This window comes from Zonotrichia leucophrys, chromosome 2, assembly GCF_028769735.1.
Source record: "Zonotrichia leucophrys gambelii isolate GWCS_2022_RI chromosome 2, RI_Zleu_2.0, whole genome shotgun sequence".
Lineage (NCBI taxonomy): Eukaryota > Metazoa > Chordata > Aves > Passeriformes > Passerellidae > Zonotrichia > Zonotrichia leucophrys.
The window spans coordinates 66489134-66506693 of NC_088171.1; the positions used below are offsets into that span (position 1 = coordinate 66489134).

The following is a 17560-nucleotide window of genomic DNA, read 5'->3' on the forward strand; positions in this document are numbered from 1 at the left end:
AAGCAGGAGATGAAAATCACTCCCAAGAAAAGATCTGCATTGCTGCTCACTGGACATATCCATGAATAGGATGCTATTGCAAATCACAAACAAAAAGACCCGCTGCTGTTTCCTAGTGCTATGGTGCTAAGCAGCTTTCCATAAATCTATTCTGGGATTTCTCCTTAGTCATTTACAAAGAGGTTATTCTCTGTATATGCCTTTTATTCACCATTTAGTCTGTCCATGTCTGTTTGTTAAATAAATCAGGGAAGACTGTAACAACAATGCTTCAGGCATTCATAATTTGACTGAAACAAACAATTCCTGGATACTACTGGTCCCTTATGCTGGTCCATAATGTTGACAAATAGGATGATTTAGAAACAAGGTATCTCTCTGCAGAGTTGCCAGGAGCCCACAAAGGCCTTTGCTAACCTAAGACACTCACATGGCTCATTATTGACCCAGGAACGAGAGCATGTGCTGCCACCCCACCAAAGCATGCTGCACGTGCATAAATGTGTGTGAGTGCTTTGTGCATGTAAGGGTTAAACATGAGGGGTGTCGGTGTGGCCTTCTCGTGGTGGCATGATTTTTGGCAATCCTAATAGCTTTTCTTGTTCGTGCCTTTGCTTGCCATTTCTCCAATTTCACGATTTATTCAAACAGAGTTGAATTTCATGACTTGTAAAGTGTCCCATCCTTCCTACAGTGGCTTGGAAACTTTCCCCACTGTCACATCTGATTCTGACCAAGGTCCAGCGACAACCTCACTGGAACCTGGACACCACCAAGGTGGCTTTGACACAGACAGGAGGGATGTTTTTAGATATTTCCATGTAAATTCTTCTTTTACCAGAGTTGCTGGCAAGGTTTTTAGCAACATTTTGTCAGAAACGGGGTTTGCAATGCTTAAGGGGTGCTGTGCTTCCCTCAGAGGTCAGCACTAGACAGCTTTTGTTTTTTAAATTGTAAAGCTACGCTGGTTTAACAAAGATTGCCTCCAGGACAGTAATTCCCATATTTACAACTCTTACCACAGAAAATGCATTTACCATGTTTATGAAAGTTACTTGAAGTAAATACAGCACCCTTGACTTTTGATGTCTTTTTTTCCCCCTATCATTTCAACACTCTTCTGCCCTTTTGACTAAGTTAACGGCTTGTAACTTTTGCTAATTATTTGTCATGACCAGCGTTCAGTTTCACTCATTCTCAATTGGTTGATTTGGTCCATTTTACTCATTTTATGTGTTTTCTTTGAATGCTGTTTTCAAGCAGTTTTTTTATACATTTTGCAATGCATGAGCCTGGAATTGATTCACATGATGTTGTTAATAATAATAATGCTGCTGCAAAGAGTTAAGAATCAGTACTAATTATAATCAAGTGTTTGGACTTACAGGTATATTCCTCAACTTTTCAAAAGAGCTTTTTCATGCTGATGTCTTTTTTTTAAAGACACTAGAAGTCAGTCTTCCTCTCATTCTCACTGCACCTCAGAAAATCTGAGGAAATATTCTTTCGTCTTTCACAAAAACTGTCAAACAATAGAAAACATCATAGTACCTTTACACACTAGCATGGCATTTTCTGTACCCTGACCTCCGAAATATTGGTAATTATAGTTGGCTGTGCCTCAGTTCTGTAATATATTTATAAATTTAAATTTATAAATTTAAAATTATATAATATATAAATATTATATAATATTATATATATAATATATATAATATATATAATAAATATAAATATATAAATTTAAATTTAAATTTAAAAATATATTTGTGTTTAAAATGTGTTGTGCTTCAATAACGTATTTCTCTACACTTGTGTGGCATAATACATTTATACAACAAAATACATTTTTATTTGTATTACAAATGTATTTTTGTTTTTTTTCTAGGTTACACACTATAATTTCCAAAGGGTTGAAATAATTTACCTTTTTTGTAGGAGAAATGTGTTCCACTCTCTTAAAAACCTGCATTTTTACGTCACGGTGTACGCTAAAGGAGCAGTGATTGAAATAACTGTTGTCAAGGAAGAATGTATTAAAATTATTAATAAGACTTAAACCCACATGAGACTTACTGAATCATCTGATCTGACCTAAATTCATGACCCTTCCTCCCAGTTCTTCCCTTCTCATACTCGCACAAAAATAGGAAGACCAAAAGGAGAAAAAACTGCCAACATAATAAAGGCCCATGAAAACTTGTACATTTGCATTAGGTCGACATAACATTTTATGATTATAATAATATAAACAAATAAACTATAAGGGCATGCACATCAGACCTCATTTCAAGCTGAACTATTATAAAGCGATTAACAGCCTCACAGTCCCGCTTTAATTAAGTTATGTTGTGAAATATTCAGCATTTGAACCTGTTCTGGCCTGCCTCTTTTATCATTGAATTACCATCCTTAATGTGTTTTTCTGCTGAAAGATGAATTTCATTTAAGGATTACTGTACATTGCTCTGGCATTTTGTGGTTTCTTGTCAGCCCTTGTGAATCTAGATCATTGCTAACTTCAGTTTTTCTGACATGTCCTATATGCACAGTCTCTTGACTAGCCTGTCTCTATGGATTTATTAACTCATATTGTATTCCTGTAGAAATGAATGGACATTTTTGATTAACTTAATGATAGAAATTTCAGATGACAGTACAGTTTAATTTTGGAGCTTACTTCTGGTTATGTAGGCCACAGCAGCTCTCTAGTGACCTATCACTTCACAGAAATGTGTTTTGAGAGTTTCAAGGCAGTGGACATCTGTCTGCCAAATACTTTCAGATGGTGCTAGCAAGGAGGGAATTGAAAAGGGTCTTTAAATCCACAGCCACAAACAGAGCTGTTCCTCCTTCTTGGAAGTGGTATACAAATGCTATATTCCTCTTTCCTTGCTACATATTGAAGAGCCTGACTTCAGGGAAACTCCCACTACCAGGTGATTTGAGGAAGAGTTAATGAACAGTGCTCCAGTGAAGGGTCCTCCTTCCTTCCTTTCTAGTGCCGACCCCAGACCAAGGCTATGCAACTCACCGCAGCACCATCAGCTTTGGCTGTGCCTTGTCTCTTTCAGTTGTCAGATGAGCAGTCTGTGTTTTTGTTTTGGTTTTTTTTTGGGGGGGACGATGACAGGAGGGATGGGAAGAGGACATGCAGAACAATATTATCATGTTCTCATGTTCTTTTGACTAGTCACATCAATGTCCTCAGAGGGAGTTCACCAGATCTTGAAATGTGACAACAGATCAGATGGGTTTGTTTACTCCCACTATCCTGCAGAACTGTCTGTTCTTGGGGAGGAAGACAAGGACTTCTGATGCTATATCTGGTCCGATATGGATATGGATATTCCCCTTTTTGCCTGGGAATGGCACCTAGAGTCAAGAACTTCCAAAGAAAGTCTTTGCCCTGGCAAGGTGAAGGTTTGTTCAGACACAAAGGTTTGAGTAACATGGCTTGGGTTTCCCCACATTACCATCTGAGTGTTGTAAATTACACTCAGATCTGGCATTGATTGAAAAAATAGGTGATAATTTATTTGTGTGAAAGTAGTGGAAGGTCCATGCTCTTCCCTGTGCGGGACAAGTACAGAATGCTTATTACTGCCCCCACAGCTCACAGCTCAAACAGGCCAAACAGAGCTGAAAAGAAGCATGTGGTGTTCATATCCATGGCTTGCAAAACACACAGTAAATAAGCCCTCTGTTAGTTGATAGGGACAAGCACAAGAGAAGAACAAGCAGATTCACTGAAAGTGAGATAAGATGAAGGTCAGACAAGACGCAGGGGAAAGCATGGGACTGATTCAGGAGGGAAGAAAATTTTGAAGAAAAGAAGCGAGCAATGCAGGGAAAAATGCCTCTAGCATAAAAGGAGGATTGTGACAGAAATCATCCTGTTTGCTGTGTTTCCTGTAGACTGAAGTTCTGAGCTGGGTCTCTCAACCATTTATCTTACCCTAGATCAGGGAGGAGACACGAGGCCAGGAAAGCCTTGATGCTCTTGAACTGGACAGGTTAGAAGTTCTAGTAGTGAGACACTGGGATGAGAGAGGAGGGTAACCACTGCAGGGGCTGTGGTGTGGCAGCTCTTGCAGCTGCTCCTCTGTGCTCACACAGTACCAGTGGATGTTGCCTTCCTGCTTTATTGAAACTACTGACCATGTTAATTCTTATGGAGCACTGTGTAATGCAGGGATGTGTCTTGTGTGTAAGACAGAAGAAAATACAGGCCTTGTCCTGTCCTTATGGCTGCTGTATGTTCCTAATATGTTGTCCTGAATGAAAGCCTTTGAACCCTAGAGACTTTGGTGTGGAAGATTCAGACTGTCCTTATTTTATTCTTAATTTCAGAAGACCTTTCCTTTCATTAAAATGTAAAAAAAAATTATTAGGGCTGATGTAAATGGAAGCTGGTGCTAAAATGAAGCATCCTATTGTTCTGTTGTTCCTGGAAAAGAGTTGGAGATAATTTCCTATACATGTTCTTGCTTTCTTAATTCACCTAAAACAAATCCTCTCCTAAGGCAGTGTCCCATAATAGCAGCATGCACGTCAGGATTGTGGCATTGGCACACTGTGCTAGTTATGGGATTCCTCGTAATGCGTAAGAACAGCTGAGGAAATGTGAACTGGAACACAAGCAAACTGAGCTAAATCTAACTTTTCCCAAGTGAGGGCAAAAATTTGTATCTGGTTTTTGCGGTCTCTTGTAAGAATCTGACCTCTTCATTTCAGCAAAAACTAAAAGCAAGACTATGCACAAGAAGGTTATGATGTACTGATCTTAAATGAGAGCTTTTCTTTAGCTAGCTTTGTGAGTAAGTTCCAGTCGTTTCTGCCAGTGTAATACACATTCTTGAAAGAAAAAGCATATGCTAGGCCAGCAAAAGTGGTATTTTGTCTACATTAAATAGAAATGTTAGGGAAGAGCATGCTGATGTATTGTAAGGATGTAGCAATATCACCAATCCCTTTCTTCCACAAACAGGAGTAGCATCTCATGGGAGAAAATGAATGACGAAAAGGTCTTGCAAAAGTGAGGGTTAAAAAGCTTATGTTTGCACTTCAGGGGAAGTATAAAAATAATGCTTCTCATCATCATTTCTAGTTAAGGATAAAGCGTGCTTAAGCCTTGTGCCATGATCCATCTGAGGTCTTGAATTCTGTGTAAAGAATGAACTGGACTGTGTAAAGAATTAACAGGATAAAGGCTAAATGGAAATTCTGACTGATGTAGGGAGATACAAAACCTACCAAAGCAAACATGTTTAGAGCAAACTAGGAAGCTAGGTAACTGTTAATAAACTAGCTTTACACAATGCCCTAAAATACACCTAATTTACTCTGCCTCATCTACAATTCAGTTAGCAGCACAAGGTTATTTTAATATAATACAGAGATCAGAGACTAAAAAGTGCTTGTGGGTACAGGAGCAAAGGCTTCTCAAAGAGAGAGGAATACAAATACTCGCTCACAAAATTCTTGGGAAGCTTTTCTTTTTTTTTAATCAGCATTGCCATTTTATTGTTTAACCTACCCTGCTCGATCTCCCTACTTTTGGTTAATACAGGAGTCAATTACAGCTTCATCTGTGCAGAATTAACTTTATAGAATATACACTGGGGATTTGTCTATCTCCTCTATTTAGATCTATGTCATAAAAAAAATATGTAGTAGAGAACTGTGTGCAGGCGCTGCATATGGTACAGGCTTTGCAGATTTATTGTAAAATCATTTTAAATCGGTTAAGCTCTTGCCAGAAGTTAATTAAATATGTTCCTTTGGTGGGGGGCGGGGGGCTCTGTGTGTGTGCCGTGTCCGGGGGGCGGGGGGCTCTCTTTCACTAGGTGGCAGTGTCTGATTACATCTGGAAGGACCTCGCCAGCCAGCCTGGTGGCTCCAGCTGTGACCTCCAGCGCCAGCATGAAATGCCCCACGCCGCAGCCAGCTGGGAAGGCAGCACCACTGTCCACGTCTGTGTCTACACGGTTCACCTCAGCGGCTTCCAGGAGCTCCACAGGCGCTTCCTCAGGCTGCCTGATGGGGCTATCATCGAGGTAGGTCCGAGCAGGCTCCTCGCTGCCACATTTTGGAGGCAAAGGGATGCATTGCAGAGCTAGGCACAGCCAAAAGAGGAAAATAGGCCGTGCCTGACCCTGCCTCAAATACACACTGAAAGCTGTAGGAAGACCTCACTCCTGAAGAGAAGTGTATAATCAATGAGTTAATGCTTTTGCAGTGCAAAGTAGCAATTTCGGATTGTTTATAGAGCCATTTAAAGGCAATTATGTAAGATATACATTGAAACTACACACATTGAGATTATTTATAAATATATATCACTTAGAACCACAAAAGTTCATTCTGTACAGGAATTATTATATATATATATATATATAAATATACAAGGTAAGAAATGTGCACATTTAACAGGCAGCTATTACTACAAGTATGGCCATTCACTTAGTTTGTACTCAGATTCACAGAGCTAAGGCACGGTTAGATTACCTACTGGCATCTTGTATGTTTTAGATTGAATCTTGGATGTTGTCAGCACTTCAGCAGCTTGTGCACTAAAATACAATACAGGATGTTATTAAAGAGATGTATCACCCATTACTTGTTTCATGGGCTGCATTTTGTTCATTGCTTTGCCATTTTTGTTCTAAGTGCTTTGAAGAAGAACATTTCCTTTTTGCCTTTGGTCTTGTGTTGAGAGACTCTTAAAAAGAGATTGGCATTTAAGAGAAAGTAGAGTCAAAGAATATTACCTTGCCTACCCAGATAAGAAGTGGGAGCATCATCACAGAGAACTTGGCACAAGTGATGATGAAACACAATGTTTTCATCTGCACACTTCTAAGGTGAAGATTTGAATATGTCTTTCCAGCATGAGGCAAACATTGCATTCTGCTCCTTTGGTTACTGGTTCAAGGCTGTTTTCTTCATTAAAGATTTTGCTCTTAATGTCTTTGCCCTACTTGGCTTTTTAAAGAAAATTTAATTTAAAGGAAACTGTCCTCAAGGATTTCAAACATAATTTTCTGCCTGGGGAACTTGTGATTCACCAGAGTGAAGACACCAGAGTCTTCAAGCTGGCCAAAGAAAACAAGAGAAGGCATGTGGCCTACATGAAGTAGAACCCAATTACTGGAACAAAGAAACTGGCAAATCCAGGTGCCCAAATCTGTTGAAGAAACTCCTAATGTGAATAATTGCCTAGACTTTTGCTAAAACACCTTTTCCATGTTGGAGGTCAACCAGGCAGCCCAACTCCTACTTTCTGCCTGTTACAAATGTACCTTTTTGCAGAATGGTTTTTCCCAGTTACATTTTCCTCAGCTTTTCAGTGGTGAGATTTAATTCAGCTTCCACCAGGCATTGGAAGGAGGGTCTTTGAACACCTGAGGCAATCCTCATCCAGTGCCCTGTTTCAGTTCATTAATGTGAATCTGTTTTGTACTTCTGAGAGAGAAGAAATGTGTTCTCATATGAGGTAGTTTTGTATTCCCAGGTGAGCTTTTGAGAAGCTTCCAGCATCCACAAAGTAAGCAATGTATAATGTGGATAGCTGAAGCCACTTCTCCTTAGTTTCCCACACCAGATCATAACATAGCCTATCCCTAAAATTCATGACTGAGTCTTCCTCATTGTCTTGAAAGCTGCACATCTAATTTAGGAGATCAATGCATGCTTTACAGCATTTTTACTTGTAGATCTAAATGCAATTACATGTAAGAAATGTGCTTAACTAATAATTGCAGTAAAGCCCATATACAGATCTTACATTTAGCTGATAACAGATGTAATTATACATTTGTGTGTTTTATAGGTCAGGGCTTTCTACTTCAGTTCCAAATTAGGAATATTTAATGAATTTTAAAACTATACACTGACAAATGAGAAGTTTGCTGCCATGGGGAAAAATACACCTGAGCTTTACTACTCTTTGCTGCTGTCACCCCTCAGGAACTTTATTTTTTTTTTACCCTTTACTGCAGCTAGACAAGCAGGGGTACTTGAGTGGGGCTAGAAAATTGTTTTGGAGCTGAAGGGTGCATTGCAATGTTATGTATAGTTTGTAAAAGTGTAGGAGATGAAAGGCAGCTGGGCTTCTTGGAATAATATTTTCAGTTTGCTCCCTCTGTTGACAATTTGTTGTGTATAAGCACTTTCAGTTTGGCTATCTAGAGCTAGTTCTAAAGACTCAGGTGATTTAGTTATGTAAACCTGGTCTGTCATAGGGTCAGGTAAACTAAATTTTGCTCCCAGTGACTCAATGGAAAGATTTTTCTGGATCCCTATAATCTGTTTGGTCAGAAGTCTCCTGTTATTCTAAATTTAATCAGCTTCCATTGGATCACTCATTGGTGTAAATAAGATTTCCCTTTACTAAAAATCTACCTACATAATATAATTTCATAATCTTACCTGTTTTATTCTGAAATGGGTACAACACCTCATCAAAAGAAGCAAGATGAGTTTGCATTTTGCTTTTCATTCCTCTCCTCACTTTTCTAGCAATGGTGAAGGAGGGAAGGCTTTTCTTCCACACTGGTGAGGGCAGAGAGTATGATCTATTCTCTTTCCCTGTCATAGGAGACCGGGAGACTTCTAAGACATTCTGTCATAAAAATGACAGCTGCCTTTCTTCTTTCTTCATGATCAGCAAGCCTCTTTCTCCTCACCAGAGACTAGATATTTGTATGAAATGTTGTGTTGGGACTGTGGGAACAAGACCTGTAAGAACAGGGGTGGTCTCTGGCAATTGTGACCTGCCCTACCTTTGTATATACATCTACCTCGTCTGCAGTGTCCACAGAGTAAGAAAACAATCAGTTTTCACTCATTTTGTTCTTCTGGATGGGCTAGTGCTCTGTACAACTGCAGAATGCAAGGAGAAATTCAGCAGCATCTGGGAACTGGGGGTTACATGCACCTTCTTCCTGTGAAACAATCCTCCTTCTTATTGCAGTGACATATCAAAGATGAAAATGTAATTATTTCAGTGTAAATTTTTGCTGGTTTGTTCACTTTTATTGAGGAACTCTGAAGGCATGTTAATCTCAAGACAGCAAAATGAAAAGACTTTGACTTATAATTTCTGTAAGTTTCAGGAATCACAACTGAAAGAGCCATAACATTTGTTCCTAAATACTACAGTGGAACCTCATGAATTTAGGCATTTGGGGACTAAGATCTGTCCATCAGATATTTAATGCTTTGTGCCATTTACAGCATGATGGGTAGGTGGGTTTTGGTGGGTGTTCTTCAAAAATAATATGTTTAATAGGAGGAAATGAGCTATTTGGTAGAAAACAACACAGGAATTATAATTAATTTGAAAAAGTATGTGCAAATATAGGCATTGTTCAGAGGGCACCACTAGCATAAGCAGTATATTCTTGCATTCAGCTAACTGAGGGGTGTGTGCAGGCTGGTGAGATCTGAGGCAATGATTCTCTTGCCAAACCCAGGAACATGAGAAGAGCACTGAAATCACCAGGCCAAATTCTACCTCAGGTTCATGTGTTCAGCTCTTGCTTACTATAACTTCAGATATGTTTCTGTATCTGCAGATATTCTTTGACAGGCATACGAGGAATTTTGTATAATCTTGCTGTGAAGTCCTTGGATGCTCATAAGGAACTCACTTCATATTTACAGCCTCATCCTACTCTTTTATACTTCAGTAAAAGCAAGATTCAAGATTTTCTCATAGCCCTAATCCAGCAAATTACTTCAATGTGAACCTAATTTTATCCAAGGAGCCAAAACTCACTTTAATAATAATTACCTTTCTTTCTTTTTTTTTTTTTTTCCCCAGCAAGCAAAGCCAGTTTGCAAGTACTGTGTACAGAAGGACACTAGCTAGGAATAAATGTCCTCTAAGTAATACCTTCTTTAAAATACTTATTTCTTTTTGTGTGGTATTGCCATTAAAGGTCCAGATTTCCTGGTATAGCTAGAAATTTCATGTCTGGTATGAAAAGTAGTTTTATAGGTTTCATAGGGATGAGGTAAAACTAACTGTTTTAAAAGGAGCATTAAGTACAAGGTGACATGTTTAAATTGCCCTAGACATGTTAAATAAAAAGATTTTTTTTGAATGTGCAACATAAAAATTGTAGAGGTTAAACTTGTAGGTGCAGTCTTTTTATCATAAGCATTGTAAAACTCACAGAATTCACATGCAGTAAAAACCATTTTCCTTTTTACCTATAATATATTTCCCCTTTATAGTAATTCAATTTAACTGTTGGCTAACCAAGGAATGACCTTCCCAAAATAAATCACTTTTCATGCTTTTCGGTGTTCATTAATCTGATGTTATTGTAATATAAAGGAAATTATTGAATTTTAACATTTTAAACATATTTGAAATCGATGCACAGAAAAGTTAATGGTAGTGGTACGTGTTTGCTGTCTTCATGGTGATAACGCCAACTTGGTGATTTTTATCTCAACTTTTGCTGACTGGAGTTGATTTCTTATTAAAAGGGCAAAGATAAGTCACTTTAACTCAACAAAAAATCAGTTTCTTATTATAGGCCTAGTAAACCTCAGCATTGTAGGGGAAGTTTTTGTATAGCATGATTTTATCTATCAAATAAGCCTTCACAAATGTCAAGGATTCATCCAATTTAAACTTACTGGATAAAAGAGATCTGTTTTCCCTAATTACTTGAAAAGTACCTAGCAGTAATAGGATAAGACAGCATAGGTGACTAGCCAATTACTTAGTTTAAGCTATTTACATCAATCCATATGCTATAAATTATGTCTAAACCCTCCTGCACTTCTGGAAAAGTGAATAAAATCATATAAGTTTATTTTGAATACAAGATCAGATATGGTATGCTGAGTGACACTTAAAAAGAATGAAACTGTAACCGTAGCTTATTTTCTGAAGCAATCTTGACACTAATGCTAAATTACAGCTTGGAAACATCTAGCATTTTTACCTTTATAAGAAAAGGCTTTTTACATATTTAACATAATTCTAGGGAAAATATACTGGAATTATGTATAAATATATGTACACTGTAACCAAAGGGCATTTATAGTCCCCAGTAGAATACTTACAACAATTTTATTGCCATTTGGTGTCATTTTCTAACAGATATAAAATACAGCCAGTAAACAAACTAGACTTTAGATTTAAGCTGACAGCTGTTCCTTCAGAAGCAATATTCAGATATTTAATCTTAAGAATACTGAATATTTTACAATTGTTTGAGCAAACTATACTTCTAGCATGTGAAGGACTGCATGCTTTTATATACAGTTCTTGGATCTGATAATGACACTAAAAAACAACCTTAGAATAATCTACACATTTGTTGCTCTCTTATATTCCCTGGGCAAATCAACAAATTGCTTCATGTTTTATTCTTAATTCCACAAATTCTTTTTTTTTATACACAGTGTTGCTATGAATATTGGGCCCTATTTTTTTTTCCTGTGTGCATAAGCCATGCAGTTGACTCCAGCACAGTTTATACATGGATGTGAGTGCAGCTTTTTCTGGCCTTAATTTCATTAAAGCAACAAATTCGCCTATTTACTGCAAAAGCCCCATGTGGTATTTTCATGAAGAGTCTCACTTCAGTGGTCACTAAAGGTCTATGGAGGAGAGAAAGAGGGAGGATTGCTCCAGATCAATACCTGAGGTTGGTGCCCATCCTCATGACTTCATCCTCATCTCACCAGACACTGGAAGGGAACAGCACAGCTCTGGCTTTTGTGTGAGGATGTTCTGGCTGGGACAGAGGCTGGGCAAAGGTAATTACTTGGTGTAAACTGACCCACTTTGGATGGCTTCAGCAGCTTCATGCCAGGTCATCCACAAACATGGCCTATTCAAACCAACCATGACTTGATTTCCTGGAAGTCCCTATAAAAGCAGGGATTAACAGGAGAGGTTTGTCCCACAGAAGAGTGATTAAGGCATGTAGGTGTGTACATACTTGTGGGGTGAATAGGCTTTACCACATGCTGCCAGCCTAATTCTGAGATTTAATCTTGTCCCGTTAAAAACGCAATATATTTTGCAACTGCATTCAATGGGAGCATGATCTCTCTCAACATGCATTGAGGTTCAGTTGGGAATCATACATTTTACCAGCTCAGCTAAGGGATACTCCCATGGACAAAGGCAATTGGATCAGTATATCCTGCAAACTTACAGCCCTTTTGTCCAGGGTTGTGGCACAAGTTTCACCTCAAATAAAAAGTAAACCAGACTGTTTTAAGTTATTGCTACCAGTATATATCTCTCCTTTAATGTTATAATTATATTCAAGGTAATCAGTTTAAGAAAGAAAGTAGTTGTCCAGGCAGCTCTTTTCATCTCACTGAAAATATGAAAATAAGGAAAAGAGATTTCCTGGAGAAATCTTGTGCTTGTATGCTTTGTTCTGAAACTGATCCAGCCCATCTCACATGTGTCATGTAAACCCTGTCCTGAAATGGACCCAGTCTGTTGCTCCTTGCCCTAGTGGTGGGTAAGCCAATCCCTCTGCTGCAGGCGAAGTGTATGAGCATGTGTCTCAGCTGAGCAGGAGTTATTTCTCCATATCTTCTGTTTCAGGTTGTTTCCATGTGAAGTAAAAGATTAGGTCCTTGCCTTTTTTCAGTAAATTGTGGTATAGTTTTAAATGGAAGCTGTGTCTATTAACTGAGAATCTGTGGTCAGGACTACGTTGCAACAGGATGGAAATGCAGGAGGCAGCCTTGCAGCATGTGGTCATTTCCACCCTCCCTGGTGTTCTACAAATCTCAGATTTGATATACTCTGTACCCCAGAAAGTCATAGAGTCATGTGGAAAAAGATGTCTTTCCTCCAAATGGCCATGTCCTGCTTATCCATGCTGCTGTCTGTGCTCTGATAGGAGGAACAGGAAAGAAATGAGACAGTTCCACTGCTGGACATTTTTAGCAGGACTCATTGGCTTTCAGAGAACTAAAAAATTACTGAAATACCAGAACTACAGCATTATAGTCTTGTTCTGTATATTAATATTCAATTTTAAATTATACTGGCATCTTTTTTGCTTGCAGAGAATGTGCGGTGAGGCTCAAGGGTTGCCTACCTAATCAACACATACACAAATATATTGTGCTAATGGAAATTTTAATTTCTTTTTTCTTGGGGTTCTGAAGAATTAGAACTCTTTCCCTCAGTTGCAGAAGGAGTGGCAGCAAGTTCAAGCACAACCATTCAGTCTGAGCCAGTGCTCAAGGGAAAAATGCTGCCATCACTCTCTAGTTGTATTAGCAAACAGCAGTGAGGATAATGAAGGGGTACTTTAAAAGCGTTATTTTGTATTAAAAAAATACATCTTTTAGTTTCAACTCACTTTAAACACCAAGATTTGCTGTATTTTTAGTGATTTTCAGAACAATTTTATGCTGAAAGGGCAGAGCCACTGATTGTTGCAGAAGGTATTTTGTGCTTTTAAACACTTACAATCTTTATTCATCTATCACAGTTTTACCTGAATCAGCAGTAAAATCTCTGAAGTCAAAGGATAATTGCCAAAACAGCATTAACTTACTTCATCTGAATAAAAAAATAACCTTTGAAAAAGTACCTTGCAGCTACACAGATTGACAAAATGCATCAATTATATTTTTGCTCACTTTATAATTACACTGCAGTAAGTGCACAGTGAACTTTACTACATGGTTGATTAACCATAAGGTTACTGCTATTAAGTCACTCTCAGAAACAACAACTTGGACTTTAATTTAAGAACATAACTCTGCACAACATCTGATCAAGTTTAAAAATCTGACATATCTATACAAGCTTCAATTTGAAGTTCACAAGTAAATGATGGCACTTTAAATGTAGCAAAGGGTTCCTATTGCTTCAGTCAGACATGCTGGGTATGTGAACAATCAGGTTTGGAAGAGCTCTTGGTATGTGTTAACCAGCACCAAAGGAAAGGCTTTTCCAGTGAACTCTGAATATCCCCTGTATCCTCGTTTTTCTTGCATAGAAACAAGTCTTATGAAGAGCAGGGGAGGGAGCTGGGGTTGTGTAGCCTGGAGAAACAGAGAAAAGGGGTGATCTTACCACACTACAACTGCTTGAAAGGAGGTTGTGTCCAGGTGGAGGTTGGTTCCTTCTGCCAAGTAACAAGCAACAGGACAAGAGGAAATGGATTGGATATTCGGAAAAATTTCTGGAAGGGTTTTCAAGCACTGGAAAAGGCTGTCCAGAAAAATAGTTAAGTCCCTGGAGGCATTTAAAAGACGTGGGCATGGCACTTGAGAACATGGTTTAGTGGTGGACTTGGTGGACAGCTTATGGCTGTACCAAATGGTCCTGAAGGTCTTTTCCAAATCTACCTAAATGATTCTAAAAGCTTTTGGGGAATTATGGTTGCAACTCCAGGTATACACTGATGATATTTCCACGTATTTTTTTCAGATTATTGCAACTGGAAAAATATTTCTGTTTCTGTTAGCTCACTGACACTGTAGGCCTGTCTCCTGTCTTCTTGACTTTGTATAATGCAAAAGTGTTGCTATGAAGTCCTACCATGATGTTGTATCTGTTTTTGACCTGCCCTGATATGTGTTTATGCCATGAGAGAAACAGCTTTAGACAACCTAAAACTGAACTATCACTTAGTTTGAAAGAATAAAACTTAAAATAAAGTAGCAGCTGTTCTGTGAGAAGAAAGAATAGCCTGGTACAGAGAAACCTGCCTAGGATGTAGGATGCACAACACCCCTCCAGTATTTAGTCTCAACTTTTTATGTGAGGTGGTGCATACTTACTATGTTGCCTGTTTCCCTCTGTTCCTGGGGTAGCAGCAGACAGAAAATAAGAATATAAAAAAAAATACAATAGAAATTACTGACTATTCCCTTACATGTACCTGTGTTTGGAAAATTTATTATAGCTGTGCTAAACTAGATTGAGAATAGTAAAATTCTTTAAAATATTACTAGATGACTGGCTCAACCTGCTTTTTCATGCTAACATTTGAGTAACAGCAGCTAGACAGAGCTGAGCTCAGTTACTTCTCATTATCTGAAATCTGATTTCTGTTCAAATTCTTCAGAGCAAAATTTCTCTTTTATGGGCACTCCAAAATATGAAAACAGTTGGAGTCAGGGCATTCTTGTGCAAAATGCCACCCACATGACACAAGCTGAGCAGCTGACATGTGATGTGGTAGCTACTAATGAAGAGAGCTGAGTGTGATGCAGTGCCTTGGCTTTATAACCAATTTCCAGTCCTATAACATCACCTCCTCATGGCCATGATTTCCTTCTCTGAGTGTATATTCTTTATTCATTCAAATCTTCTCCATGTGTCAAGAACATCATAAGGAGAAATTATGAAAAGCAACGAGTGTAAAAATCCCCATTCCATTGTTTTACTAAAGCATTTAGAGTGAGAAAAATTAGGTGAATTCACATTTCACATATGTTTAAATTGTTAATCTCACTGCTCTATCTGTATTAGTGAATACATTTACAGTAAGTTTTACTTTATAATATTTTGGCAGAACTGTTAGAAAAATTGTCATAAGCCCAGGAGTGGAACTGAACCATGAAAGCTAAACTGTAAGCTTCTGCAAAGCTGGGTTATTAGTATGACAGAATAGAATTTCACACACACAAAAGCTTCTAAGCTGTGATATTTTGAAAGCAAGAAGAGAGGGATGGGGAAGGGTAATCAAAGTCATCTATGTTCTCTCTGATACTTCACTGAATGCTGCCATAATAATATGTTGGTTTTGTCTGTTCTGTTTTTCAGGCATTTGGTGATGTTGGTGAGGAAAGCCTTTTGTGTAAAGTGAGCACAGACCAGGAGCGTAAAAGGGAAAAGGACAGTGTGCTGGGTGCATCTACATGTATCAAGCTGAGGGAGAGGAAAAAGAGTACAGCAAGGTGGAAAGGTATTATTTTCAATTTCTATACCTAGATGAAAAACCTAAAAATCCTGATACCTAAGCATAAAATGTTGGGAGGGGTAGAAAAAAGCAAATAATTTTAGAACAGTTTCTTTTGGGAAAGCTAAGGTGTGATCAGTGACAGCTGAAATTTCACAGTTGTGTTTTCCAATGTGTCTTGATCCCTGGGTAGTTTCATCAGCTGTTGCAAGAATCCTGAAGTGCTGTCCTTTACCCAAACACTGTCGCACTTTTCATTCAGAATCCTAATGCAGTAATGCAATCCAGAGTGATCTAACTTAGGCAAGCATTTAAATTATGTTGAGGGCAGTCTTAAATCAGTTATTGTGTATATATATATATATATATATATTTAGGTATGTGTCCAGACATATTGGACTAAATGCAAAAGTCCAAATCTCTCAGACTTGTATTGTGTTTCCCACCGTGCATTGAGAGCCACTGGCCCCCTCACTGTGCCTAGGGAAGTACATGCAGGGTGGAACATCTGTGTCAAGTTTCCAGTGAAGTTGCTCCTGACCAAAGGTAGTATCAGGGTGTTTGATGACAGAGTGCTACAGAATGTGCTGGGTGTCCTTAGGCATCACTGTTATTATGAGATATCAGTTTCCTCATGTTGCCTATCAAAGCTCGTTGTAGCTGACTTCACAAAGGAGTCCTATCACTGTTGGTTTTCCAATGCCCTTTAAGGAGTAAAATTCAGTCAAAAGCACCTTGTGTTGCTTTTAAATTTACAGTAATCTTATTTGCTAACAGAAAAACTTTGGAAAGTTCACATGAGCACAAAAGACACTTTATTTTTTAGGGAACCTGGTAAATTTAGTGTATGGGCTCTTGCTCTATATCCCTTTTGTTTGGGGAGGGAGGTCATACATTATTGCTGGTGTATTTGCATCATGTCTTTCTCTACATCCTTTATTCTAATCTTCAGGAAATCGCATTGTCCCTGACAAGAGCTACTTTCTGCAGTAACACATGGCCTGTGGAGTTGTTTACATCGTGATCCACATCCATGGTATGGCTACTGTCTGATGGGATTTATGTTTCTGATGGCTGCATTTCTGCCCATGCAGTGCTGTCCTGCGAATGCTCCCTTCACAGCTCTTCTGTGGCTTCAACAAGCTGTGCAGTGTGGTGAATTCACAGGATCAGATCACAGACTGGATCATGAAAACATAATTATTTCATGTGACTTTTTCTCCCTTCACAGTTGTGGGACACTGCTAGATTTCTCAGGTTTGCTTGTTTCTCCTTTTTCAGCTTTGCTTGTGCATGTTAGCTGCGGTGGAGAAAATGTTGCTGATTTGTCTTTCAGGTTTCATGACTAAAAAATTAACAATTTTCAGTAATTATTCCAAGCACAATGCTATTGTAATTGCAAGACTGTGAGAACACCCAGAAGAGGAGCAATGATGACTTCATCCACCAGTTAGCCAAATCCCAACATGCTGCAAAACTTACAAGATCCGAGAAACCATTTTTTCTGAAGCATTTGTGGTGGCCATATCCTGCTTTCCTGTGAGCTACAGCAGCTTAAAGCATCCTGGAGTTTATGTTCATGCTTTCTTAGAAGTATTGAAGTTAGAACCAGTCAGTTCTCTTTAGTTAGAACCAGTCAG

At 38.5% G+C, this 17560-nt stretch overlaps 1 protein-coding gene across 2 annotated transcripts in view; it reads left to right on the top strand.

Annotated features, from left to right (window-relative positions):
* Positions 1-17070, top strand: part of LOC135444110 (uncharacterized) — a 51570-nt gene extending 34500 nt beyond the window's left edge. Inside the window, exons 4-6 of one of the 2 annotated variants that reach the window (XM_064705299.1) lie at positions 5850-6059; positions 15785-15926; positions 16873-17070. In XM_064705299.1, coding sequence (XP_064561369.1) covers positions 5850-6059; positions 15785-15926; positions 16873-16913 — 393 coding nt within the window. In that variant the 3' untranslated portion in view covers positions 16914-17070. The remainder of the gene's footprint in view (positions 1-5849; positions 6060-15784; positions 15927-16872) is intronic. The other variant, XM_064705300.1, reaches the window with a different exon arrangement.
* The last annotated feature ends 490 nt before the right edge of the window (positions 17071-17560 follow it).